General features: G+C 44.2%; 1 protein-coding gene across 1 annotated transcript in view; it reads right to left on the bottom strand.

Annotated features, from left to right (window-relative positions):
* Positions 1 to 961: 961 nt before the first annotated feature.
* Positions 962 to 27,489, bottom strand: part of TBX20 (T-box transcription factor 20) — a 43,113-nt gene continuing 16,585 nt past the window's right edge. The window contains exons 6-8 of the mRNA XM_066353873.1: positions 20,236 to 20,312; positions 2,220 to 2,329; positions 962 to 1,371 (exon numbers count right to left, since the gene is read on the bottom strand). Coding sequence (XP_066209970.1) covers positions 1,031 to 1,371; positions 2,220 to 2,329; positions 20,236 to 20,312 — 528 coding nt within the window. The 3' untranslated portion in view covers positions 962 to 1,030. The remainder of the gene's footprint in view (positions 1,372 to 2,219; positions 2,330 to 20,235; positions 20,313 to 27,489) is intronic.

Below are 27,489 nucleotides of genomic sequence, written 5' to 3'. Positions count from 1 at the left end.
AGCTCAAGTGAAAACGAAGGGCCTCGGGCAGCGGCGGCAGAAAACGCCTGTCAGGCGAGGGCAGCCACCTGTCCGCTGCGCCCACAGGGGGCCTTCGCTTCGGCTGGGGAGCGTTCCTCCGTGGGAGAGTGGGAGGGGCGGGGGGGTAGAATGTGGCCGGGAAAAAGAAACCCTCCGTTTTACGACGCCACGCATCCAGTCTCGTGCTTCAAAACTGCGTTTAGGGGGTTGTTCTTACATAAAGGGCAAGTAATTTCAAGAAAGAGAATTAGGAGGAAAGAAGACAAGACCGTGAAAAAAAAAGAGTCTCTCGGGTACCGGCCCTTCAACGTTACAAAAAGAATCCTGTGTCGCCGTGACCAACTGTCCATCCACAACCCAAGACGCAGCCGCATTGTCTCAGCTCCTTCCTTCCCAGCAAACGAGCGAACGCGAAGGCAAACTGAGCATGCTCCAGCTACGGCTCTACAAACACGTCCCTACCGGCTCTCCTTCTCTACAGGGAGAAATGGGCTTTGCGTTAGTGACTGCGCGCCATGGGCGCTTTGCGGGACAGCATTGCCCCTCTGAAGATTCTCTGTAACCTGTGGAAGGCAGAAAGAAACCCTATACATGCCGATTTCATACTTGATGGCATCGTCACAGCCTTGTTAGCCACGAGGAATAATAATGCATGGTAAGATTCATCTGCCTTATAGGATGAAACTTTCCGAGTAAGTTGATACCCTCCTCGTTGCCGGATGTGGGCTGGCTGAGAGCTTTACGCTGATTCTTTCTCGAAACAACAGCCGCCCCACAGCTCCCGATGAGTCCGGGTGCGCAGTGCATTCCCTCAGCAGCAGGCGTCCTGGTGAGTCCAGCGCGCCTCGTTCCCAGAGCCCACGTCTCCTGGAGAGCCCACGTCTCCTGGAGAGCCCCGGCTCCGGCACCCCGCAGCCCGCCCACCCACCCGGCCCTGCCCTGTCCTGTCCTGTATATTTCCATACCCATTTGCACATTCTGGATTGGCGTTCTCCTGTTTTCAGCAGAGTCATACGAATGGCGTCATGACGGCGGAGGAATGGCGCAGTCCCTGGATAGCAGCATAGGGCCCCTGCTGGAAGTAGTGATGGTACCGGGGCATGTGGAAGGAGGGGAACGTCGGGCCGCTCCCCTGCATGGAGCTGGCGATGGCTGAGGGGGTCAGAGGCATCCCAAGCCGGCTGTACGGCGGCAGAGAACCCTGGATGGGGTGGGGAATGGGTGTTGCTATGGACGCTGTGCTGGTGCCAAGAGCGGTCAGGGACTGGGGGTGCTGAAACCCAGGAAAGCTGGACGAGGAGGATACCCAGGAGCTGAGGGACAGGTTATCGGATGTCGTGAAGGCTGACCCTGCAAGAAGAAACAGCGCATTAGGCTGGACACTCTATTGCACTGTGCAAATCGAGAAGTGTATTACCTGTGAGGATCAACTTATTTTAAGAAACACCTCAAGGCCCTGGCCAGTTGGCTCAGTGGTAGAGCATCAACCTGGTGTGTGGATGTCCCAGGTTCAAATCCCGGTCAGGGCACACAGGAAAAGCGACCATCTGCTTCTCCATCCTCCTCCTCCTCTCTCTGTCTCTCTCTCTTTTCCCCTCTAGCAACCATGGCTCAATTGGAGCAAGTTGGCCCTGGGTGCTGAGGATGGTTCCATGGCTTTGCCTCAGGTGGTAAAATAGCTCAGTTGCTGAGCAATGGAGCAGCAGCCCCAGATGGTCAGAGCATCACCTGGTAGGGGGCTTGCTGGGTAGACCCCAGTTGGGGCACATGCAGGAGACTGCCTGCCTCCCCACCTCTCACTTAATAAATGTGTGTGTGTGTGTGTGTGTGTGTGTGTGTGTGTGTGTGTGAGAGAGAGAGAGAGAGAGAGAGAGAGAAAGAGAGAGATCTACAATTCACAAAGACAAACATGTCAACCATGAGGCAGATCTACCTTTCCAGATAAGAAATTATTTACACCATAGAGGGAAGAAAGAATTTACTAACTAGAAATAGACTTAACTCATTAAATGACCTGCATAGTCCCAGAGATTGGCCAAAACACTAGTACCCTGAGGCCTCAGGGGCTGTCCCTTCCTGAAGAGGCTCCAGAAATACTCTGGGGGCCATGTGCACCCCGGGGTCAAGGTCTCATCCACCTGCCTTCATTCCCCTGGGCGCAGGGCCCCCAGCAGCCGCCCAGCCCGGTGGCGACTTACCTCGGTTCTGCGCCGTCTGCACCTCGTCCGCCAGCACGTCCTCGTCCCCGTATGTACGGATGGGTGAGCGGGCGTAGGAATGCTTTTGAATCAGGCTCTCCACACTCTCCCTGGTTAGAGTGCAACACATCCCGAGTAAACTACGAGTCGGGTACTCGGAGAGGGGGTCTTACAGGTAACTCACTCGTCAGGAAAAACAGTGTCTCAGCCAAAATAACACCCCTTCAGGGAAGGATGACATTCAAAACATTAACAATTCATCCACTGTAGACTTTTCAGAAACATGACTCCAGGCATGCAGATCCAAGCAAACCTAACTGGACTGAGCAGGTGGTGGTACAGTGGATAGAGCGTTGGACTGGGATGTGGAGGACCCAGGTTCGAGACCCCAAGGTCGCCAGCTTGAGCGCGGGCTCATCTGATTTGAGCAAAGCTCACCAGCTTGGACCTAAAGTCGCTGGCTTGAGCAAGGGGTTCCTCGGTCTGCTGTAGCCCCATGGTCAAGGCACATATGAGAAAGCAATCAATGAACAACTAAGGTGTCGCAATGGAAAACTAATGATTGATGCTTCTCATCTCTCTCCATTTCTGTCTGTCTGTCCTTATCTATCCCTCTCTCTGATTCTCTCTCTGTCTCTAAAAAAACAAACAAACAAAAAACAAAAAAAACAAAAAACCTAACTGGATAGGGAGGGACAATCCCCGAAACTCTACAAAATAAGGAACAATGAGGTGAACAGGGTACTATGAAACCTGGTCACAGGAAAATGGAGTTTAATTATGTGAAAAGCGAGTGAGTGAATTTACTATGAGGACCTACGAGGGCTCTTCTCACCGACCTCAGCTAATGAGTCTAAAACCAACACTGAACTGATGAGAACTGCACTGATTACACGGTGGATGAAATGTCAGCAAGTTCAAAATATCATTAGAAGACTCAGTGTTCAACTAAGAAAACGAGGAAGTCCATGGAGTTTATGACAATGCGGGTAGTCTGGGTAATGGACATTGAAATCCTTGTTGCTTTAAGACCGGAAATTACAGACAAGCTGTGAAGGACACATGTACAGCCATTAGTGAATTGAGCTCCCCAAATAAACTGGTCCATCATCTTCGGAGATGGTTTTTTTCTTTCAACATAAGTCTATAAACTAAAGAGTGCATTAACTTAAAAAAGAAAAAAAAAAGCCGGCATGAGTTTAGTTTAATGTCTTTGCCAAAACGTGCAAACAGGGAACAGGTTAGTTTTAGACAGTGTACATCTCTGGGCTAGCTGTGGCCTAGAGGCCGATTCCAAATTAGCTGCCAAACAACAAAGGAAACTCCCATGTGGGTCCAGAGAGCAGGTTAGTTCAGGAGCAAATGGAAAGGGGGTGACAGACACTTTTCACCATAGACTCCTCTATACCCTTTGAATGTCGGTCATATGCATTGCTTATTCAAAACCAATAAGTTGCCTGACCTGTGGTGGCGCAGTGGATAAAGCGTCGACCTGGAAATGCTGAGGTCGCCGGTTCAAAACCCTGGGCTTGCCTGGTCAAGGCACATATGGGAGTTGATGCTTCCAGCTCCTCCCCACCTTCTCTCTCTGTCTCTCTCTCCCTCTCTGTGTCTCTCTCTCCCTTTCTCTCTCCTCTCTAAAATGAATAAATAAAATTTAAAAAAAAAACCAATAAGTTATAAAGTACCATGAGAAATAATAACCCACCAATGAACAAAGAGAAAAAAGACACTTGGCTAAAAAACACACACACAAGAAAACAAAAGAAAACCTGCCTCACCAGGCCATTCATGCATCCAAAAAATTACATGAGTGAGCACCTGTTCTGCACTATTCTAGGAATCGTGGAGATAGCAGTAAACAAAACTTAATAATCTATGCCTAATGAGGGAGGAGGCTGGAGGGAAGAGAGCGACAAAAGAGTGGCATATTAGATGACGATGACAGCGCTATAGAAAAATAAACTAAAGCAGGAACAGGGACCCAGACTGTAACTGTGAGAATGAAACGAGATAAGGCACCTGCATTGCCCAGAATAGTGTCTAGCGCTTAAGAGAACACTCACTAAATACTAGGGACCTAGGAGAGTATATCTAAAGCAGGTAAAAATGTTTCATTGTCTTGGATTATATTTCCTCCAATTTAATGCTACCCATCTAAATAATCCTAATTCAGAATAATGTGATCCAAACAAGAGGACTGTTCTCAGTGATTTTGGAAGCTAAAGTCAGCATAAAACTTGATGAAATGTTATTTGCAGTTCTATCATAAAAGATAAAGTGTTAGGCTTCAGTGAGTTTGTATCATTTGTTTATAAGTGTAACTTATTTTTTTTTAATCCCTTAAACAGACTTGTTGAATCCCTTGAGTTAGGCTTGTTGAAACAAAAAATTGTTTTATCATTTACTAAGAGGCACCAGTAAATATATTAAATGGGATAATACACATTAGTAAATATATTAATGGAAAGGGTAATTTGGCATGACATGGACCCTAAGTAATCAGTTTCCAACAGCATATATTTTAATGTTTATATGCCCACACTCTGGTGATGTTGGACACTCTCAACTTTAACAGCTGATGTCACTTACCCAAGGACTTAATTTTCTACAACATTAGAGAGTGACTGTCTTTTTGGGTAGCCTGGGTCATTAAGAAAAAAATCAAGTGAGCTAAGCAACACTTAATAAAATGACAACCCTTAATAATGGGACATTCAAGCTGATGTCCTTTTAGTCTGAGCCACGTGTCATACTGTTAATATAGAAGATGGACTCAGAAAAGAACTCAGTGGTTATTGCCACATCAGAAAGGAACTTGCTTCAAATACCCTAGCAGGTATTTTCTCTTTGCAGAGTCATAAAGAAATGACCACCAATGGGCCCAAATTATGGATGAGTGAGTGTATCACTAAGGTGTTTACCTTTTCCCATCTTGGGCACATACATGCTCAATCCAAGCATCGAAGTTCAAAAGCAGAGTGTAATATCTGCTCTAAAAGTGCCCTTCTATAAAATCACTTAAACAGCTTTCACACACACACACACGAGAAGAATGATTTTCCAAACACCACAATGCATCACTGCCTTGTGGAAGATTTTGCTTTTCTGTAAGAAGTACATTACATTCTGTTTTGTTCTTGCTAGATCTCCGGTACCATTACTTACTCGTCTCTAGGAGGGAAGAAAAAAAAAAGGGATTTTATCGAAGTGATTTAGTTGTGTCAGGCCTGGGAGTGAGTGAACTGGAAGCAATGGCAGTTCTTATATAAAGGAGGGCGTAATTGAATTATTGCCTTTTAAGTGATTGAAAACAGTGGTGCATATCAGGGCCATCTCTGCGAAGATGCTACAAAGAGAAGACAGCCCTCACCATTTATGTCGAATCCGGGTTCCCAGCAAAATGAAAAGTGCAAAGAATTTGGTTAGCCTGGAAGCCTACTGGGAGGATTTCTAAAAGATTGTCCCCTGAAAAATAAGGGATGACTCCCCCCTAATGGGTTAAGTGATTTAGGAATTAGAACCTATTGCAGCGCCTTGTAACACTCGGTGCGGTTAGGTCCCAAAGCTAGAGGGAGTAGTTTTAGTAGACTTCCTTCGGCTTTCCTACTCAAAGGAAATGGGTGCTATTGGCGAAAGGCAGCCTTTCTAATATCTAAGAGTAAATTACGTTTGTAGGCAAGAAAATAAATGAATAATAATAAGGAAAAAGAATATCCTGCCTCGAGTATTTAAAAAAGGGTTCACTGACTACTTTGTAGCCATCAATGCCCATAATAACACACTTCCTGTGAGAGGCCCAACCACAGCTGACGGCGGGCACGGCAGAGCGAGCTACGTGCTTCTGTTGCTCCTGCCAAAATATTCAGAACCATTTGGAGTCATGTGAACTATTTGTTCAGACTCCAGATAAGCAGAACCAACAGACCCTATCAGTTCTGGCACCGGGGCTGCCCTCCCTCTCTCTCTGACACCAGAGCGCACACCTCCCGCTGCTCAGAGAGCAGAACCTTCCTTTCCCCTCACGTCTCCTTGGCAACGGCGCGGTACCCAATGCATTCTCTTTCCGGTGCCCGACTTGCCGGTTGATGGTGAAGGTGCGTGTCTGCGTGGCGGGCGCCTGTATTGCCACACTGCTGGCCTCTGGACCAGGCAGAGAACCACCGTTCTCTCTCTGGGCACTGGTCCTCACGCTTTACTGTGTGTCACAGACGGAATGTTTGTGCCCTCCCCCCAACTCAGTGCTGCCATCCCAACCCTTCGTGGGATGGAAGCAGGGGGTTGGCCTGGGGAGACAATTAGGTTTCAAGGGCAGAACACTCATAAAGGGGATGAATGGTCTCCTCAGAAGAGACAGGGGGGCTCAGCTTGGCTTCCTTCTTCCCGACCACGGGAGGACACAGCGCGAAGGTGGCTGTCCCTGAACCAGGAAGCAGGTCCTCACCAGACACGGAACCTGCTGGCACCTTGACTTGGGATTTCCCAGATTCCAGAGCTGTGAGAAATAAATGTCTGGGGTTTAGGCCACTCATACTATGGCGTACTATTTGTTACAGCAGCCCAAACGGACAAAGACAGTGTGCATTAGAATTGCCCGGAGGGCCTGTCCAAACCCAGGCTGTCCGCCCCCTAGAGTTTCTGACCGGTAGGTGTGAGGGTCGGCCTGAGAATGGGACTCCGGGTACATTTCCTGCTGACACTGCTGACCTAGAGGCCACACAGGGTACACCCTGCCCTCACTTAGCAGGGGGAAGCCCGTTTGCTGGAACCCACTTAGCTCAAACCCTTGCTCTGACACTTCCCACTGTGTGCCTGTGGGCAAATTACTTCACTTTTCTCATCTGTAAAATGGGGGCATTAATATGATTTACCTCTTAGGCATATTATTAAGATTTAATGACTCAATATACATAGAGAGCTTATATATTGGTACCTAGAATGGAATAAGTGCCCGGTAAGTGTTTATGGGTAACAAAATTAAGTTATATAATTGTTATTACTGGGTATCAAGATCATGTGTTTCTAAAGCTGGTCACACAACCATCGTCATTTTAGATGAAGTTGAGACTTCCAGTCGCTTTAAGTTCCCATGCTGAATGAATTCAAACCATCCTATAATATATACATGTCAGAGAGGAAATTAGATAAAAAGTAAATGTTAGTTCAATTTACATTTTAACTTTCTCTCCTAAATATAGACCTGGGGGGGGGGGGGCTATGCCCAGGGAGAAAATGTCAAATCCATTAAAATCAAATCTAACTTATAGGAAACAAAATATTTAAAGTTGTTTCTGCCCGTCAATCTGCTCATGTTTACATCACGTCTTGCTGGGCCTTTGTAAATAACTCCTTGTCACAATATTTTTTCTAAAGATTTATGCAGATAATTTTATAAATTACTGGAAGACAATATATCAATATTTATAGCTTCCACAAAAGTACTTAATAAATGAAAACTTTAGATAATACAATTTGAAATGTATTATAAACCATTAATTTTAATTTGAAAACTGAAATATATTATGCAATCCATTTTGGGAAAACAAAATAACTCTAAATTAATCTTTTAAAAAGCTTTTAGACTTTCGTTTATTTTCATTTATCTGACTTAGGCCTGCTGGTTCTTCTTTTTCAGTAGCAATAGACATTTCGGATTTTATATTATCATTAGCAACTTAAATAAATAAACTGTCCCACCGAATAAAGCAAAAGCTGTTAGGTTTAGTTTCCTAAGTCTCACGGCTGTGATGACGACAAGAAAGGGCTCATGCAAAGTCCAGGTTTCCTCAGCTTCTACATAAACTTTACTCAAGTGTGAGGCAGGGGACACATGCCCTTCAGACACAGAAAGACAGACCCAAGCACAGAAAAAAAAAAGGATAATTTACAATCCTAAGTTAATTGTGACTAACTCGGCTATTCTACCTGTCAGACTCACTGGCTTGATTGACACGTTTATAAACTAAGTGCTTCCTCTTAGAAACTGCCGATACATGACTAACATTTTAAGTGCAGAAATACAGCTTGCTGGTTAAAAGAATTTGGTAGTGAGTACTTCTGTAATTGGGGGGGAAGGAGGGAATTAGTTCTGTTAAAAGCTATCCTTTCCTTTTTGTGGTGCTTGTCAACAGATTATTTTAATTTAGTCCATTAATAGATTTTATTTAATTGGTTACCTAACAAAGCTGCTTTCATTTTGTGCGTGTAGGCTCTTATACTTAAAGTTTACCTTCATTGGAGATGATTTTTTTTTTAAGTTTCTTTCCTAAAAAACTGTGTGAGCAGAGTCCTTATCTGTGTCTGGGGTTTGGCTTTCTTCTCTCCAGTGAGGGTGCAGTGGGGGACTGGTGGGCTGCATTAGATGATCTCTAAGATTCGCTATGGCTCTAACAACTTATGAATCTACAAATACATAAACCAAAGTAAAAATTGTAAAGAGCTATATTGAAAAGAATTCAGTACCAGCTGCATAGAACCCTGCGTTGTAATTGCAAATCTGCTAACCAGTGGTGTCACTTGAGCAATTCACTTGCACTCTTTGGACTCTCATTGCCTCGTGGGTGTAAGGACAGAGATAAACTGGCAGGCTCCCCATATCATTTCAGCCTCCAAATAAATACTTCCTAGAAAGGCCCTGGCTGGTGGCTCAGTGGTGAGAGTGTCAGCCTGGTATATGGATGTCCTGGGTTCAATTTCCGGTCCGGGCACACAAGAGAAACGATGGCCTGCTTTTCTCCCTCTTCTCTTACTCCTCCCCACCCACAGCCAGTGGCTTGATTGGTTCAAGTGCTGGTCCAGGTGCTAAGGATAGCTCAGTTGGTCTGAGCGCCTGAGCCTCAGGTACTAAATATAGTTTGGTTGATTCAAGCATTGGCCCCAGATGGGGGTTGCTGGGTGGGTCCTAACTGGGGCTCATGCAGGAGTCTATCTCCCCTCCACTCACTTTAAAAAAATAAATAAATAAATATATATATATATATATATATATATATATATATATATATATGTGTGTGTGTGTGTGTGTGTGTGTGTGTAAAAACATGGTGAAATGTGTAGAGAATATTAAAGTTTAATAAAAAAGCAGAAGAAGATATAACATGTTTCTGCTTATATTAGAAAGCCCAGTGGAAGGATAAACAATACATTTTTTTAGTGGAGAAAGAAAAATAGGTAGAGGGAATGAGGTAGACTTTTATGCCTTTGAATAAGCCATATTTTGTAGATTTGTCTTGAAATCATGTAAATCACTCATTAAATTAATCATTTAAGAAAAAAACCCCAATATTTTTAAAATCTGAAACATAGAAACTACGATGAAACAAATGAATCTAAACAGGTGCCACTGGGTCAGTGGCATAAATCCACAGAGGCATGATTCCACGCGACTTTAAAACACTCTCGTACTAAAATAAGAAGGGGGAAATAAAAATAAACCCTCCAGCTGAATCTCGGGTGGCAGCTACACTGAAGATAAGAGGAACCACAGAAAGATTTCTAACTGTTCTCAGTGGCCAACTTTTCGGAGGTATGTCGACTATGCACATTCTGAGATCACTGTGCGCCTGCGCCCGTGAGATACGGCAACCCCGGAAGGACACCATGAGATACGGCAACCCCGGAAGGACACCACACCGTGAGATACGGCAACCCCGGAAGGACACCACATCGTGAGATACGGCAACTCCGGAAGGACACCACACCGTGAGATACGGCAACCCCGGAAGGACACCACACTGTGAGATACGGCAACCCCGGAAGGACGCAGTATTCTGTCATTTCCGGTGGTAGTGAGCACCAGGCTCCCAGCGTGAGAGGAAAGAGGCACAGGTGTGAGGTCAAAGAATTTAGGAGCACTCGCCTCTTACACATTTCAAACATCATACTATTTCGCCATTTTAAAATGCAAGTCTGGAGGACAGCCGAAAACAAGTATTTTCTAAGACCTGAACAATATGCCAGAGGACATTTGGGGGGCCCTGCTCACACCTACTTCCCCACACGCCCTTGACACTGCTCTCCAAAGGCCTGTGGGGTTTCCAGTGACCTCAGAGAGAAAACAGGTCCACACGGTTGTCTGCTACTTCATCATAGATTAGAATGACAAAAATAACATAGATCATTGAAATCTGCAGAGAACCTTTAAAAAGTGTGCCTCCCCAAGTTGTTACTTGTTATCCTATTCAGTCATCTTTTCTTCTGGCTGGAACTACAGGTGCTAAGATGACCCTGAGAGCATGTCTCAAGTCCCAATGCGAAGACAGGAAGGATCGAGTGTTGGCAGAGAGCCAATCCCGCAAACGTTGTCAAGGAGCATCGCCACGTGGCCTCAAAATGAAATTCTATGTCTCTTCACTGTAACCCGGGAGGAGGAAGAATCATGCTAAGCAGGTGAAATGTCCGGGCAGGAGTTCTCCTGGCAGCCAACATGCCCATCGCCCCCTAAAGCACTAAGCCAGCGATCAGTCAAGTTTTCCTGCAAAGGCCCAATAGTAACTATCCTAAGCTGATCTCCTGATCTCTGTCAGATCAGATCCACTGAGCTCCGTCTTTGTAGCAGGAAGGCAGCCACAGACAATAAAATATTACCTGACAATCGTAACTGTGCTTTAATAAAACGTTATTTATGGACAGTAACGTTTAATTTTATATTATTTTTGCATGTCACATAGTTTATAATACTTTTAATAAAAATTACTTTTATTGCCCTGGCCGGATAGCTCAGTTGGTTAGAGCATCATTCCGAAGTACAGAGGTTGCCGGTTCGATCCCCGGTCAGGGCACATACAGGAACAGATGTTCCTGTCTCTTTCCTGCTTTCTCCCTTCCCCTCTCCAAAATCAATAAAATAAACATTTTAAAAATAAATAAATACATACATACATACATAAAGATAAAAATCACTTTTACAATTTTTTCAGCCATTTATAAATGTAAAAACCATTCTTAGCTCACGGGAGGTACCAGATGGCAGACAGTGGTGCACTAACTCTAAGCCATTTCCCTTCTTAGAGATGGGCCCCACCGACCCCACCCTGCTCCTAAAACATTACTAAGGCCTCAGACACTCTGCAGGCCAGCTTAGAGCTGTGTCAGAACCAAACACTACTGTCTTTCTAGCACCCTAAGTCCTTACGGAAGAGCTAGGAATTATCCATAAACTGAACCTCTTGAGCGAATCTGCCGGAAGGCTCGCAGCTCCATAGTCGGCTGGATATAAAACGTCTATCATTTCCCAGACTTTTAGATTGGCAACTTTTGTTCTTGACGCTTCCTTCCTCATCTCAACTAAGAGAGGCGAGCTCTGAGCAAAAAGGCCCGGTTCCCACTGGGCGTGTGTCCAACTTTCACGTGTTTGGAAGTTTTATTTTAATGCCAGGGCGTTTTAAATATATTTTGTAAGGACTCCCAGTATGAATTCTGAACCGACATGGTGAGATAAGCCTATGAATTTAATTCTCTGCCCCACTGAGATGACTAAGAAAACAAGGGGGATTCAGGAAATCTGGGAGAGTGCCAACCACTTATTTGGATACTTTGGCCATAAGCAGGCACGGAGTGAGGGAAGCATCACCAGCATGCATCCATGGACGAGGAGGAGAGCTACCCCGAGGGACGCGATGAAAAGCAGCAGAGGTTACGACAAAGGCAGGTCCTGGAGCAGCTGATGGGAGCGGACTCACACCCTGCTGGAGGCCAGGGGGGAGGAACCCCACAGCAGTGCTTCCTGCGGGCACCTGGTATCTAGGCTGCACTGGACAGTGAGGGGCCAGGACTGGAACTGCCCCTGGAGGAGGGCCCTGGAGTTGCTTTGTTGGGTGTGGGGAGGGAGCAGCTCATTGCTAGCTGCTGAGGCAGTCAGGCAGGGTAGCCCAATCAATGCAAAGTCAGAACCTCTTTCCCAAGGTTATGTCCAGCCACCACCACGACTCCCTATACCAAACAGAACAACTCTATTTCCACACTGCAAAATTATAAATGATCAACAGAGATCCACATGCTTTTATTAAAAGTTCATCTCAGCTTGCCCTGGCAGGATAGCTCAGCTGGTTAGAGTATCGTCCCAAAGCACAGAGGATGCCGGTTCGATCCCCGGTCAGAGCACGTACAGGAACAGATCTACGTTCTTGTCTCTGTCTGTCTGTCTGTCTCTCTCTCTCTCCCCCTTCCTCTCTCTCAAAAACCAATAAACATTAGAGAAAAAGATTTTAAAAGTTAATCTCAGCTTCTAATACTACACAGACAGACATCTCATTCTACAGATGAGAAAAACAAAGAACAATAACTGGACATTACAAAACGTTCAGCAATGCAAAAGGAGAGAACTAATTTTAAACAGCAGAACAAGCACCCTTCTTTGAAACAGACTTATTGCAAGAAACAGGATGAAATATTAGAATTTCTATTTTCCAGTTTTCTGTGAGAATTAAGAAGGCCTTGTGTGGTGAAAGCAGGGATGAGCAGTCATGCACAGGAACCAGTGTGGAAACGGAGAAGTAGAGTTCGTGGTGACAAAATGGTAATGACTACGTGTAAGAGCACTCAGGAAAGGCAGTAAACAGTACGGGACGCTGCAGAGGACAAAATTAAAAAAACTAAAGAGATGAAAATTATTAAACAATAAGTTAGAAAAACAGAAAATAGATTCAAGAGATATAACACATTTATCATTGGAGTTTTAGAAGATCTAAGTAGAGAGGACCCATTAGAAGCAAGGAAAAAAAAGAAGAGAAAAAGAAAAATTTCCTGAGTTCAACAATGACTCTGAGTTTTCAATTCAAAGGGCTTGATCATATTGTAATTACTAAGGAAAAAAATTAAAAATGATGATGATACATAAATAAAAATCTAGATCGAAACTCCCAGATTATTTAAACCAAAACTATGGGTTCAGGAAGAGGTAGTGCAAGGGGGAATCATATACTAAATATCTCCTGTTTTACAAGAAAAGAAAATGTATACTTTTAGTCCTGACAGTAACAGAACCATCAATTTTACAATTATGGTCTTTTCGAATTTAAAAGCATAATTATTAAAAAGAAATATATAAACAAAACTGGGTGTGAGGCTCAGTTCTTACAAAACATGTGAATTTGAATAATGTATTCATCTCCCTACACTTCAGCTATCTCATCTAAATGGGGATGATAATGGTTATTTAGGATTATTTTGGAGAATAACTGAAATACAGCATGTTAAGTAAATAGTCCACTCCCTGACAAGAGTAACTGTGGAATGTTAGCCATAATAAAAAGGGGGAAGGGGACCCTGATAAATCTCACAAAAGACAGCAAGAGAAAATAAAAAGGCAAAACCAATCGCTGAATTAAACAGGAAGCAGAAACAAAAAGAACAATATCAAACATGTCAGTTCCCATAATATTTGGAGATGAATTAAATTTTTCTATTCAAACACAGAGAACTTCAGAAAAAGACTTTTTAAAATATTAAATAGTACCCCTGTCCAGTTGGCTCAGTGGTAGAGCATTGGCCCAGTGTGTGAGTGTCCTGGGTTTGATTCCCAGTCAGGGCACACAAGAGAAGTAACCATCTGCTTCCTTCTCCACTCCTGCCCTTCACCCTTTTCTCTCTGGTCCCCTTCTGTAGCCATGGCTCAATTGGTTCGAGTGTATCAGCCCTGGGCACTGAGGATGGCTCCATGGAGCCTCTGCCTCAGGCACTAAAAATAGCTGGGTTGTGAGCATGGCCCCAGATGGGCAGAACATTGGCCCTAGACAGGGGTTGCTGGGTGGATCCCAGTTGGGGCACATGCGGTAATCTGTTTCTCTATCTCCCCTCCTCTCACTTGGAAAAGAAATAAATATATTAAATAGTAAAACATTATAAATAATTCTGTAAATAAGGCACATAATTATTTACTCAATAAACACTTGAGAGTTTTCTGTGTTCCGGGCACTATTCTAGGTTCTGGGGATATAATAGGAAACAAAAGACAAAGCCTCGGACCATTCAGAGATGGGCCAGCACATACCAGGCAGAGGGCAAGTACGTGTAAAGGCATGAAAGCTGAGACTGGCTCAAAGAAAAATGAACAAGAGCATGGTAGACGAATTCAGAGAGATAACTGGGAGGGCTGAGGTCAGATTCTGTAGGACCATTTAGGCCTTGTCTGGCCTTTCCATCTTATTGTCAATTAAAAGGTGACTTATTGAAGAGTTCCAACTTCCTTACTCTGACAAGATCATTTTGATTGGTGTTCTAAAAATGGACTTAAGGCCTGACCAGGTGGTGGCACAGTGGATAGAGTGTCGGACTGGGATGCGGAGGACACAGGTTCGAGACCCTGAGGTCGCCAGCTTGAGCGCGGGCTCATCTGGCTTGAGCAAAAAGCTCACCAGCGTGGACCCAAGGTTGCTGGCTCAAGCAAGGGGTCACTCGGTCTGCTGAAGGCCTGCAGTCAAGGCACATATGAAAAAGCAATTAATCGAGAAACTAATGATTGATGCTTCTCATCTCTCTCTGTTCCTGTCTGTCCCTATCTATCTCTCTCTCTGTCCCTGTAAATAAATAAATAAATAAATAAAAATGGACTTAAGGGCAGAAAGAGTGAAGGTAGAAGGGTCAATTAGAAAACTGATGTCGGAATCTAGGAATGAGACGACAGTGTCCTAGAAAAGGGCGGTGGTGGCAGTGGGGATGGTAAGGGGCAATGGACTCTTCTGGATATAGTCTGAAGGATTAGCTGCCTGCTGGGATGGGGGCAGTGAGGGGAAAAGGGGACACGAAAATGACTCCCAGTCTCTGGGCCACCGCAATGGGAAGGTGCCGCTGTCAGCAGCTGCGATGGGAACCGTAGGGAAGACGGGTGTGGAAGCACGCAAGTGGGCATGTGTTAGGTGTGTGAGATCTGAGGCCCCTGTGCGGGGAGAGGGAGAAGCAAAGCAGCAGCCAGTCATACCTCTGACTCCGGTGAGGCCAGAGCAGAGGTGCAGACGCCACAGCAGTCGGCCTGGAATGGGAGTTAAAGGCCTGCGACTGGGTCAGATCGCCAAGAGGCCACGCAGGCTGAGAGGAGGAGTGGCCCAAGGACCGAGGTCTGGAACGCGTCCCTGTTAAAAGATGGAGAACGAGAGGAAGAGCGAACAAGGGGAAGAGAGAAAGAACGGCCAATGAGACAGAATCAAAACCAGAAGAGTGGGGGGGGGGGGTCTTGGAAGCCAAGAGAAAAGAGGGAGGGAATGAACAACTGTGTCAAACCCTGCTGATCGATCAAGAAAGATGAGGGGGAACTGACCGTCGGATTTCGCAATGGGGGAGCCATGGTGACCTGAACAAGGGTGACAAGGGTGGGTTGGTGGAGTAGTAGGGGTAAACATCTAAAAGACAGGGTGCAGGTAGAAGAGATAATGGGGAGAGAGGAATTGGGGAACACACAACTCTTTTTTAAGCAGTTTTACTATAATAAGGAGCAAACTCAGGAAGACACACGGGATCAAAAGAAGGTTGTTCTTTCTTTAATGAAAGAAATGTCAGGATAGTTGATGATGGAAGAAAGAAGGGAGCATAGACAAAAGGTATTAAGTAGGATAGGAGTTAGATAATATTTGATAAACTATGGAACAAACTAAAAAAGTAAAGAAGTATTCCTGAAAAGAAGACTGAACCCGGATGAATTTATAGGCAAGATTGTAAAATCTTCAGGTAAAGGGTCACGTCTTTGCTATTTAAGCTGATCCAGACGAGAAAAAGAAGGAAAATATTTCAGTTCATTTGAACAAATTAGCAGAAACCAGATACCAAAACAAACAGAGAAAGCAGGAAGAACCAAGTCAAATATCTGTTATGAAGATTGATGCACTGCCCTGGCCGGGTAGCTCGGTTGGTTAGAGTGTCATCCCAAAGCCCAGAGGTTGCCGGTTCAATCCCCAGTCAGTACCCGTATGGGAACAGACCGATGTTCCTCTCTCTGTCCCTCTCTTGCAAATCAATAAAATAAACATTAAAAAAATATATATTGATACAAAAAATTTTAAACAAATGAGTAAATTAAAGCTAGCAATGTATTACAAAGAAGAGCAGAAACAATCCAGACAAGATCTGTCCCAGGAATACAAGGATGGCTCAACCTAGACAACATGACTATAATTAATCATATTGTTATTTGAAAGTACAAACGTAATTAAAATTGTCTCATTGCATATTAAAGGGGCATTTTATCTAGATTCAAATAACATTCAGGATAACAAAAAGTTCTTAATTTAGGCACAGAAGGGTATTACCTCAATATAAAGATATTCATCTGAAACCATCAGCCAATGAAAGCCATATACTGGGATAAAACACATGAACTCTATTTGTTTAAAAAAAAAACAAAGCTAACGAAAGAAACTTAATTATTAAGAAAACATTTTAAAAACCTTCTTGTTGCCCTGGCCGGTTGGCTCAGCGGTAGAGCGTCGGCCTAGCGTGCGGAGGACCCGGGTTCGATTCCCGGCCAGGGCACACAGGAGAAGCACCCATTTGCTTCTCCACCCCTCCGCCACGCTTTCCTCTCTGTCTCTCTCTTCCCCTCCCGCAGCCAAGGCTCCATTGGAGCAAAGATGGCCCGGGCGCTGGGGATGGCTCTGTGGCCTCTGCCTCAGGCGCTAGAGTGGCTCTGGTCGCAACATGGCGACGCCAGGATGGGCAGAGCATCACCCCCTGGTGGGCAGAGCGTCGCCCCATGGTGGGCGTGCCGGGTGGATCCCGGTCGGGCGCATGCGGGAGTCTGTCTGACTGTCTCTCCCCGTTTCCAGCTTCAGAAAAATGAAAAAACAAACAAACAGACAAACAAACAAAAACCTTCTTGTTATTTTGCCTTTCTATTGAGTAACCGTCTGTCTTTGCTTATGGTACAAAGTGTCCTTTACCACCCTACTCCCTCACCCCCCCAAAAAGGAAAGAAAACGGAAATGCTGACAGACTGTCCATAGGTTATTTGTCATATGGGATCATCAAGTACTTCTTTCCCTTAACTAAATAACTTTAAATTAAATTATATTATAAAAATCTCTTTGGGCTTTTGGTTTCGTCTTAGCTGTCTATCTAAAACTTGTGCAGTTGGAGAGGGACTGGGCCCAGAGTGGAGAGTGTGGAGGGATGAGGCAAACAATCGCAAAGGCGTTCTGTCTGGGTCCCACCATCATTGTGAAAATCTAGAACAGTACACTTGACATCATTGGAGCCCCCTATTTATAGCATCGTATTCAATTAGGTAAGAAAAGTGCCAATTCTGTCATCATGTCATAAAAAAAGTGTGCTTCTTCTCTCAGATCCCTTCTAAAGAAAAGTTCCCTGTATTGTTACAGATAGGGCTGTTTTCAATCAATTACAAAGAGCAATTCAATTACCAGATGGTTTAGTGCAGTAACTGACTCCAGACTAATTTAATTTCTTTAGGTCTCTAAAGATCAATTGATCTGATTTGTCCCATCCCCAAAGGCTGTTTAGGAAGAATTCAGACTTAAATATCTGGAAATGAGATCCAAAACCTTGGCCGATTTCACACGACTTGGGTCATCTTGCAAACTTCCAGCTAAGTCACATACAATGCTCTCGTGGCCCTCAGACCACTGACAGCTATTTAGCAGCATGTGCGGGTGAGTGTCCTTGAAATCAGGGTGCTCATTCAAGTAAGTGGAAATGGTGTCGCACACATCGTCAAACCTGTCCCTCTGGAGGGCAGTCCATCTGAGCACTCCTACCTCGTGAGCACACGTGCAAGCCCGGGGGCTATTTTTACTCCAGGAGTCATTTATGAAGACTCTGGGAAGTAGACTTGGAGGGGGGCAAAAACTGCTTTTCTAACAAGCAAAGGCTCACCTACAATTATTTTACATGTGTAAGCTGCTTTCAGATATGACCTCGTCCTTGGTTCTCATTATAAACCTGCGAAGCGAGCAGGGGTATTGTCTCTATTTTCCAGATGAGGACAACAGACTCAGAGGTGAGGTGACTTCTCCTGGACCCCTTGGCCAGCAAAAGGCAGAGCTGCGATTCAAACCCATGACTTTGCCTCCCGATACAACACGTTCACCCTTGATCTGCGACAGAAGGCATGACGTACACTATGAAAACACACCATTACCACCACCGGCTTCACTCTTGTTTGATACCTACCACTGGGAAAGCTTCGCTGATTACCGTGTTTCCCCATGTATAAGAGGCTCCCGCGTATAAGACGCACCTTCATTTGGGGGCCAGGATTTTGAAAAAAAAAAAAATGAATTACATAAAGTTATTGAATTCAAGTTTTAGTCATCATAAAATTCATATCACTCCTCATCACTGTCAAAACTCCCATCCATTAGCTTGTCCTCATCTGTGTCTGATGATGAATCACTGTCTTCAACCACGAGTGCAGAAACAAGCACGAAAGAGTGGGAAATGCAAGTAAACAAATCTACAACCACTGTATAAGACACACCCAGTTTTTAGGCCCCAAATTTTTCAAAAAAGGATGCATCTTATACATGGGGAAATATGGTGTAATTCCACCTGCATAACCCAGTCTGAATCAGTGCCTGGGGCATGCTGGAAACACATAGAAGAGAAAGGGCATGCCTCTTGAAAGTAGCCACTGCACAGGGACTCATTTGTTAACCTGCACTACTGATATCGCCTTCACACCGAGTTGGGTCTCAAGGGCTGTTTGCCCGCACACGGCCCAGCTAACCAGAGAGCTACCCCATTTGCCTTTTCTGTTTTTGCAATGGATCCTCAACCCCAAGCTCGTGTTTCTTTCCCTGATCTCAACACCCCTAGCCGCTCATCAAGCTCTCCAACTAATGAATCCTTTTTTTTTCTACTCAAATCTCGTAATTCCCGCCCAACTTCCAGTCTCTCCTGCTGGCTTCATCGTATCTCCACCAAGCCTCTTTCTCTGTTCCCCCCAATTAAAACCACCCCTCTAAGCTCTACCATTTGGGGAGGCTTAGGAAAGGATCAGACAAGTGGCGCTAAAACAGGTAATTACCGCTTAATTACCCAAGACGGCTAGTGAAGAAGTGCTAAGATCAGGCGATGTGACCGCGTGGTAGGTGGTGGAGAGCGTGGCGAAGTGTAGCACTTGGTAGGAAAATCACACAAAGATTTGGAGGTAAGATAAAACAGAGGGCTGGTGCCAGGGGACCCCCATCTGTCACTAAAGACTTCAGGCCACATAAAAGAATAAGGACAGACGGTGAACAGGGTCTGAGGGTCAAAGGTCTAACACAGTAACTACTGGGTGACTGAGATTTGCTAATAGAGTCGAGTTTAAGTGTTCATACAGACATACAAAAATAAGTACGGAAAGTCACACAGTATGTGTAAGAGATCCAAATAAACAGGTTAAAAGATCTTCTTTCTGGAAAGCACATTTACTGACATTCCTGTTGGGCAGACCGTGGATCTCAACATAGTCATTATACAGATAGTCTCACACGGTGTGAACCAGTTCAACTAAACGGAAAGTGGGGTAAGTTCCAGGCCTATGGTTGGCACCTGTCTTCTTAAAGGTCCTGAGATCTGACATCTCTCCTATTAAATAGAAGCAGCCTAAACTATAGGTCAAATATGGGCCTGAAATTAAATCACATCTCCTTGTTTTCAACATTCCACACCACCCCTGAATTCTTCATGTGAGCAAATATATCCAGTTGAGAGGCCAAGGCTATTGAGATTCCATTTCTTTACAGATTGCCACTTGAAACATGGAGCTTAATATCACCAAGAGGACTGAGCCTTTGATAGCAAAGAAGCCCCCCCCCCTTTTTTTTTTACAGTTAAATACAGGCCCTGACCAAAGCAACCACTTCACTCAGAAATTGAGCCCAGAACAGATCGGCTGCAGCAGCGGTCAGAGCTTAAGCCCTGGCGTGCCCACAGGGTTCCGAACTGGACGAGAGGTGGGCGGAGGCGCGGAGATAACATGCAGGGAGGTCATGGCGCTTTGGCGTTGAAAGGAGTGTGTTCTTACAAACTCGCTCTCCTCTTTATCTTATCTGGACAAAGGAAGCAAACAGAAAATTCTCATTACCTCTCCATGTCGGTGAGCCTGGAGGAGTCCCGAAATCCTTTGGCAAAGGGGTTGCTGTCTATTTTCAGCTTGGTTATCTGTAAGGGGAAGAACGGGTGGCAAGAACAACATCATTTCTGAGGTCCGGGCAATCAAAGCAGAAGAAAAGAGCGCGTGCGTTTTCCCTCACGGCACCCCGGAAATTTCTAGTAGTCTCTCAGTATCGTGAGAAAGGTCGACATTGCTAGAGAAGGTCACAGGCGGGGTGGACGGGGCGGGACAGTTGGGGGAGCCTCAGAGAGGAGAAGGTATTGGAGAACAGGTCAGTGGACAGAGGCAATAGGGCAGGGACCCTCCATGCACAGGGTGACTGCAGAGCGATGTATCTGAGAGGGTCGTGACAGGCTAGGGCTCCACTGGGGTGGGGGGTGGGGGAGCTGTCCGGAAGGCCAGCATCGGTGGGGATATGGAGAAATAAAACAAGAACTTGCCTTGTGCTGACTTGGCAACATCAGCTGTTTATACCATGTGCACATATATGCACTATAATGGATAAAAAAAAAATTACGTGGCCAATTATTGCTTGATGTTCAAGACTATATTGAAATCCATGATATAAATACATGACATAAAGCTTTTGGAATATATATTGACTCCTAGATCCTCTTTCATCTTATTAAACTCACACGAGTTGGTCTTTTGTTATCCACCCGTGCGATGTTATTTATAGACTCTATGCCCATATGGAAAGAAAATCATTTGCTAATAAGAATCATGGTCTAAACTCTTTGTTTGTGCTGTGCTAGTCGTAATCCTTACAGTATTTAATATGAATGTGATAACATCCATGAAATCGTACGCACCGCATCTCCAAAAAAGAAAAAAAAAATAGGTTACAAAGCAAAAAAATAAAGAAATAAATAAAGGAAACGCCGATGAAAAGACACTTGGCTTGTACCCTTGCCGAGCATTAGAGCCAGAAGGAACTAGGAGAGCTGACGGGGCTGTTCGGTATGCGAAAAAGAGCCACAGGTCCCTTTAAAGAGTCGTGGCTCATTCCGGCCAATATGAGAACCCACATTAATCCTTAAAGAGACACACACAAAATAGTCTTCACCTGGGAAAAAGCAGTAGGGTGAGGCATGTCCCCCTCTTTCACAGTAAGGAGCACACACAGTGAAAAAGTCTGAAAGGCTGTTTTGCCAAAAGCAACTTTTCCTCTGATCAGAGTGTTATCTGCTGTCCCCTTTAAGCCATTACCACCCAAGGAATTGCTTTTATTTATTACAAAACACAGGTTTTTTTTCTTCTTTTCAAGTTTTCAAGTGAGCTAGTCAACGTACAAGCTGCAAAGACACTACATATTTACCTCGCTCAGGGTAGAAATTCCCACACTGCCCTCACCAGAGAGACGGTGTGTCTGTCACTCACGCCGGTGCGGATGCTTTGACGACATTCATTTGAAGGGCACGTGACAATGCCTGAGAAATGCTCGTCTCTTAGCCCATGAGCATTCACTCCACAGCAGCCCAAATAAAATTTGCTAATTTCCTTGCCAGCTTAGTAAATGGAAAATGGAAAACAGGGAGGAGGTAAGCTAGATAAGCAAGAAGTCTGTTCTTAATGGACAGGCAAGAGCCATTCAGAGGACGGGTATATAGACACACACACACAGGGACCCCCGAGGCTGCCCGAGGTGTGACCATTAAGGGTCAGCAGAGAACCTTCTCTCACACACACGCCACCGCCCCAACAGCCACGGGTCCGGGAAGATGGCAAAAGTCTCTGTGAGCCATTCTCTCGGAGTAGGATTTACTCTGAAGGTCAATTTTCAGGACAAAGGAAAATTCTTTTTTCTTTGAAATCAATTTAGAAACATCTAAAGCCCCAGCATTCAGTATGTTTGCAAGATTACAGACTAATCAACAAGATTTCAAATTCAACAACAGGAGCTGTGTCTCTTTCTCCTGGATAATCATGTCAAAAAATTCTTTATAGTTCTCAGTGCTTTATGAGTTCACGAAACATGAAACTGCTTTCATAGTAACTCACCCACAAATAGCTAACGAAGATGGATTACTTATCAAAACATGCAAAACACTGGATGGTGCAAACAATAAACGAACAGCTGGTCCCGGCTCTGACAGAACTTAAAAATTCCACGGAGCAGGCAGAGGGACCCACAGCTGGCCAGAACGGAGGGGACGTAAGTGCCAGTAAAGAGGGTGGCATGCCACCCACTGCGACGCTGGCGATGGCCTGGCTGAGCCGGACCCAGATGGAAATTTCAAACTGGAACCGTGCGATAGAGCAATTACGTTAGGGCTTCTTTGACTCACCACAAGCTCATTTTCAAAGTTAAAAAGGTAAATGGATTTACCAATGGATAAAATTTTCTGGAGACAATGGCAGATAATAGATCTGCTGGGAAAACGAAGGGCCCTGCAGTCAGAGAGAGACAAATACCATATGATTTCACCGACATGCGGAATCTAAAGAACAAAATCAACAAAACTGAAACGGACTCAGAGAGACAGAGAGAGAGAGAGAGAGAGATGCTGGTTGCAGGATGGGGCGGGGCTTGGGGGCGCTGGGTCAAAGATGAAAGGACTAGAAAGCACAAATTGGGAGTTACAGAATAGTCACAGGGAAGTAAGTACGCCATAGGGAATGTAGTGAATAATATTGTGATAGCCCCGTACGGTGCCCAGGTGGGTATGGAATGGATGGAGGGACCACTACGTACAGTATATGATTGTCTAACCGCTAAGCTGTTAGACACCCCGAACCAATACATAACAAAATTTTAAAATAAAATAAAGAGAAACTAAGGACTTTGAAAGAAGTCCTTGGGCACCATCCCTCTAAAATATGAACCATAGTAAGCTTCGTTTGAGTATTTACAAACGGAAAGGTTAGAATGGATTATCTATCTGTTATGGAAGGACTTGTGATCAACTCGGTCCCTGAAAAGAATTTTGAAAATTATCTTTGTTGGTCTTCATTCTTTCAAAAGGTCAAGACTACTAGCTCAGAGTGGGAGGCTCGTAGAGCTGTCATGGCGAATGAATCCTCTCAACACCTGTGCCGTTCATCGGCCGGGTCACCACATTTAGTGCCTTAACCTTAAATGTGGGAGGGAATTAAATTCAACAGCAGTTTTCAGATTTCCTTTCTTTATGAGAATTTTCTACTTTCAGTGTCTTTTAAATCCCTCCTTCCATCATAAGCCCCAGGGATATCAATAGTAACTTTTTTTCCTTACATTTTGATACAATTTCAAACTACAGGAACATTTAGAGCAGGGGTCCCCAAACTTTTTACACAGGAGGCCAGTTCACTGTCCCTCAGACCATTGGAGGGCCGGACTATAAAAAAAAAACTATGAACAAATCCCTATGCACACTGCACTTATCTTATTTTAAAGTAAAAAAAACAAAACGGGAACAAATACAATATTTAAAATAAAGAACAAGTAAATTTAAATCAACAAACTGACCAGTATTTCAATGGGAACTATGGGCCTGCTTTTGGCTAATGAGATGGTCAATGTGCTCCTCTCACTGACCACCAATGAAAGAAGTGCCCCTTCCTGAAGTGTGGTGGGGGCCGGATAAATGGCCTCAGGGGGCCACATGAGGCCCGCGGGCCGTAGTTTGGGGACCCCTGATTTAGAGAATACTGCAAGGTGCTCTCATGCCCCTGGACTTACCAGTGGGTTCCAGCAACGATTTCAGTTCAGTGCACTAAGTGGAGAAGGGGCTCAAGACGATAACCAGGTCTTTCTTTTCTCTATGGACCATTCTCTCTAATTCCAGGGACAACAATTGCTTTTGGAAGTTAGAGGAAAAAAGCTGAAGGGAGCGCTTATCACTAAAATCGTGTGGGGGCCCTGGACAAACACTACAATCTTAAACAGCTTTTATGGAGAAGTGATTAGCAGCAGAGGGACCAGGGGTTCAAGTTCTTAATGAATTTACTGGGATGTCAACAATAATCACACAGAAACGTGTTGAACTTGGCTTCCAGAGAAGGCAGTCATAGAGATGATTTCATCATTTTACCAGCTGTAGACTAAATGAAACTCTTCTTCAGTTTACATACAAAGCATTTTATTTGGTTTTCTAGCGTAAGGTAAAGTAATTTTTGATAGCAAAATTTTAACATTCTAGGTCATCATGCATTTTTAAAGGTCGTACCTAGGTTTTATTCCACGGATATATATTTACCTTGCTCAGGGTAGAAATTCCCACACTGCCCTCACCAGAGGGGCAGTTTATTTTATTTAAAAAATAAACATCAGTGGTTAGATAGAAATCCATTTCTGAAGATATAGTTGCACATCCCTTTATGAAATCTGGGCAAACTAAAGAAGAGGTATATTTGAGAACTGATGAGAGAAGAAACCTCAAGCCTAGACAGTGATTCTGTCGGACATCGTTTAGCTTGTCCCTTCTATAGAATCACCTGCAGCTTGTAACTGCTGAACAGTATCACCGTGTCCGAGGTGAGGATCCAAAAACAGTCAACCACCAAACACACTATGTAGAGTCCTGATCAGCCAAACCACAGGTATGGCATAGAGTTCAAAAACAAATTTTAAAAGCTGCAAAGTTTTTCACTAGGTCAGGAGAAAGCATTAGCAGGTGATGATACCACTGTGTGCTTAAGAAACCCTGTAGTTTATTCAGTGTCTATCATGTACATGCAAACCACTAAAACAGGCCAAAACATCCTCCTTTGTTCCTGTATCATCTTTCCACTGTGGAACACAATGCATGTCCTAACCAAAACCTCCCTTTTCAGCATCTCTTTTATCTATAGATAAAAGTGTGCATCTCTGAGGGGGGAGGGCAGAGTTTACCCAAAAAAGGAGGGGGGCTTCCCAGTGGTTGATGTGCTGTGACGTCACTGGTCTCTGGATACAGAGGAGGTTCCCAGCCGCAAGGTGAAACTGGTCCTCAGAGGCCATTTCTCCAGTTATCAGGAGCAGGTCTGTCCGAAGGCATTTAGAAATGAGAACTGACCTGCGCTTCAACTCTGCAGCAGGGGTCCGCTGGCCCGAAAACAACATATGACCTTTAAATCTTAAATTATAAAAGAGTTTGTTGAAAGTATAATGTCTTTAGCTTTTATCTAATAGTGTAGACAAATGCAATCATTTCCTCGCCAAAACCAGAGGGGGGAAAAATAGTAAAAAAAAAAAAAAGTTCCAATTTCATTATTTAAAATAAAACTATAAGACACACACTCACACACAGAGAGAAGCTGTTTTTCACAAATGCTACTGGAAACTCTGATTTGGCTTTTAATAGATAGAAGAGTACCAGTTGTATCTAAAGTTTAAGAGATACAAAGGTGATCTTGAATGTGAACTTCTAGATTTTCTTCCTCTCTCTTTTCTTTGTGTATAGAAAAATTCTAATATTTCTACTATGCTTAGTACATATATTATATATATATATATGTTATATATATATATATGGCATTGTGCTAGTTATTACGGTTTTAAAGGTAGATGCATAGAAATAAACTAGTTTTATTTGGCAACATTTTAAAATTCAGTTTCCAAACCTTGACACGGCCAGTGGTGACCTCCCTGGCCCCACGACCTAGCAGGATGCCACCAAAAGGGGGAATTAAGACCCAGAAGGTGGTTCTACCACTTAACCAGACTTGTGGCCTCGGACAAGTGTATTAACCACTGTTTCTTCATCTACAATCTAGGACTCGAGGGGGCCTCCTTCAGGGGATGAGCGTCAGAATTAAAGGAGATATTGAGGGAAAAAAAAATGTACACAGATTTTCTCATTTAAAAGTAAGAAATCCAAACCAGGAACTTTAGTTGGATCCTGGTTAAGAAAGGGGAACGAGGGTTATAAAAGACACTTATTGGTCCATCCTGAAAAATTTAATATTGACTGAATTTGAGATGATATTAAGAAATAATTATTATCAACTTTCTTAGCTGTGATTAAGATATTATAGTTACAAAAACAATATCCTTACTGTCACTCGATGCTTGTAGAAGTATTTATAGGTCAAGTATCAATCTGCATGCAGCTTAGTATCAAATGCTTAAAAGGAAGGGGAAGGTATAGGCCTACACAGATATAGCAATGAGACAGGGAAGGTTAAGTGACAAATGTTCATTTCTGAATCTGACTGGAGTACACGGGATTTATTTCACTATTCGTTTAGCTTTTACATATTTGAAATTTTTCTAAATAAAAAGTTGAGGAGGGGAAAAGAATTTAATGAGATAATGTCATTAAAACATATGGCTGCTAGGAGACATTCTGACCCCTGTTTAGGACAACTGCCATCTCGTTAGACCGGCAGGTAAGCAATGAGCACTTGTTGAAAAGAAAATAATGAACATAAAGAGTTGAAACCCTCTAAAAAGGATGTCTCGGAGTCCATCAGGGTCACAGGCCAAGAGGACACCAGGTACCCAACGCTTAGAGGTTAAGGACAATGACGGTTGATCCTAACCACCTGGATTCAAACCTGGATGAGTGCAGGAAGGTCACCTTGGGTGAGCTATTTAACGCCGTGCCTCCATTTTCCCAGCTGTAAAAGGGGACATAAAAATACTGGTGTTCCTATCACACAGAGTCATTGTGAAGGTGAACTAAAATAATGCCCTTTAAATGGTGCCTTGCACACAGTGAATATCCAAATATTAGCTATTATTATAATTACGTAGGTAGTAACCACTTGGTCCCATGAACTGTGATATGAGAGGTCCTGCCAACATTTATTCAGGATGGCTCCTTCACCTATTAAACCAAATCCAGGAAGTTATACTGTGAAACTTCCTTTAATTTTGCTTTTTCTACTTGAAGATGATTTGTGTGATAGCATTTGTGCATTCATCTACCTCAGTAAGAAAATATGCCACTAACAGGCCTTCTTTGGACATTCAGAGACAGCCTGATAATAACCACGTGCCTCACTTATAGAGTGCCTACGGTTTCTGAAGGCCGTTTACGCTCGCCCAGCACCTCGTTTGCTCCTCACAGGGTTCCCTAAGGCAGTCTGGGCCGTTCTGAGCCCCAGCGGACAGGTAAGGAAAACCGTAGCCACAGTGGTGAAGTGGAACTATCTGAGGTCGTCCAGGGATTACACGTGCTTTCACCACGCATCTCTCCTCCAGCCATCCGGCCACATCCCTGCTCCGGGCGACCTGGGCTTTCGGGCTCATCTTGTTGCTTTTCTGGAGTGACTCAACAGCCTCTCTCTCCTGACGGACCGCCCCACTCTGGCCCAGGC

The sequence above is a fragment of the Saccopteryx leptura genome, chromosome 12, assembly GCF_036850995.1.
Source record: "Saccopteryx leptura isolate mSacLep1 chromosome 12, mSacLep1_pri_phased_curated, whole genome shotgun sequence".
In the NCBI taxonomy this organism is placed as follows: domain Eukaryota; kingdom Metazoa; phylum Chordata; class Mammalia; order Chiroptera; family Emballonuridae; genus Saccopteryx; species Saccopteryx leptura.
The sequence above is the reverse complement of the archived record's forward strand: the minus strand, read 5'-3'. Positions and strand labels throughout refer to the sequence as shown.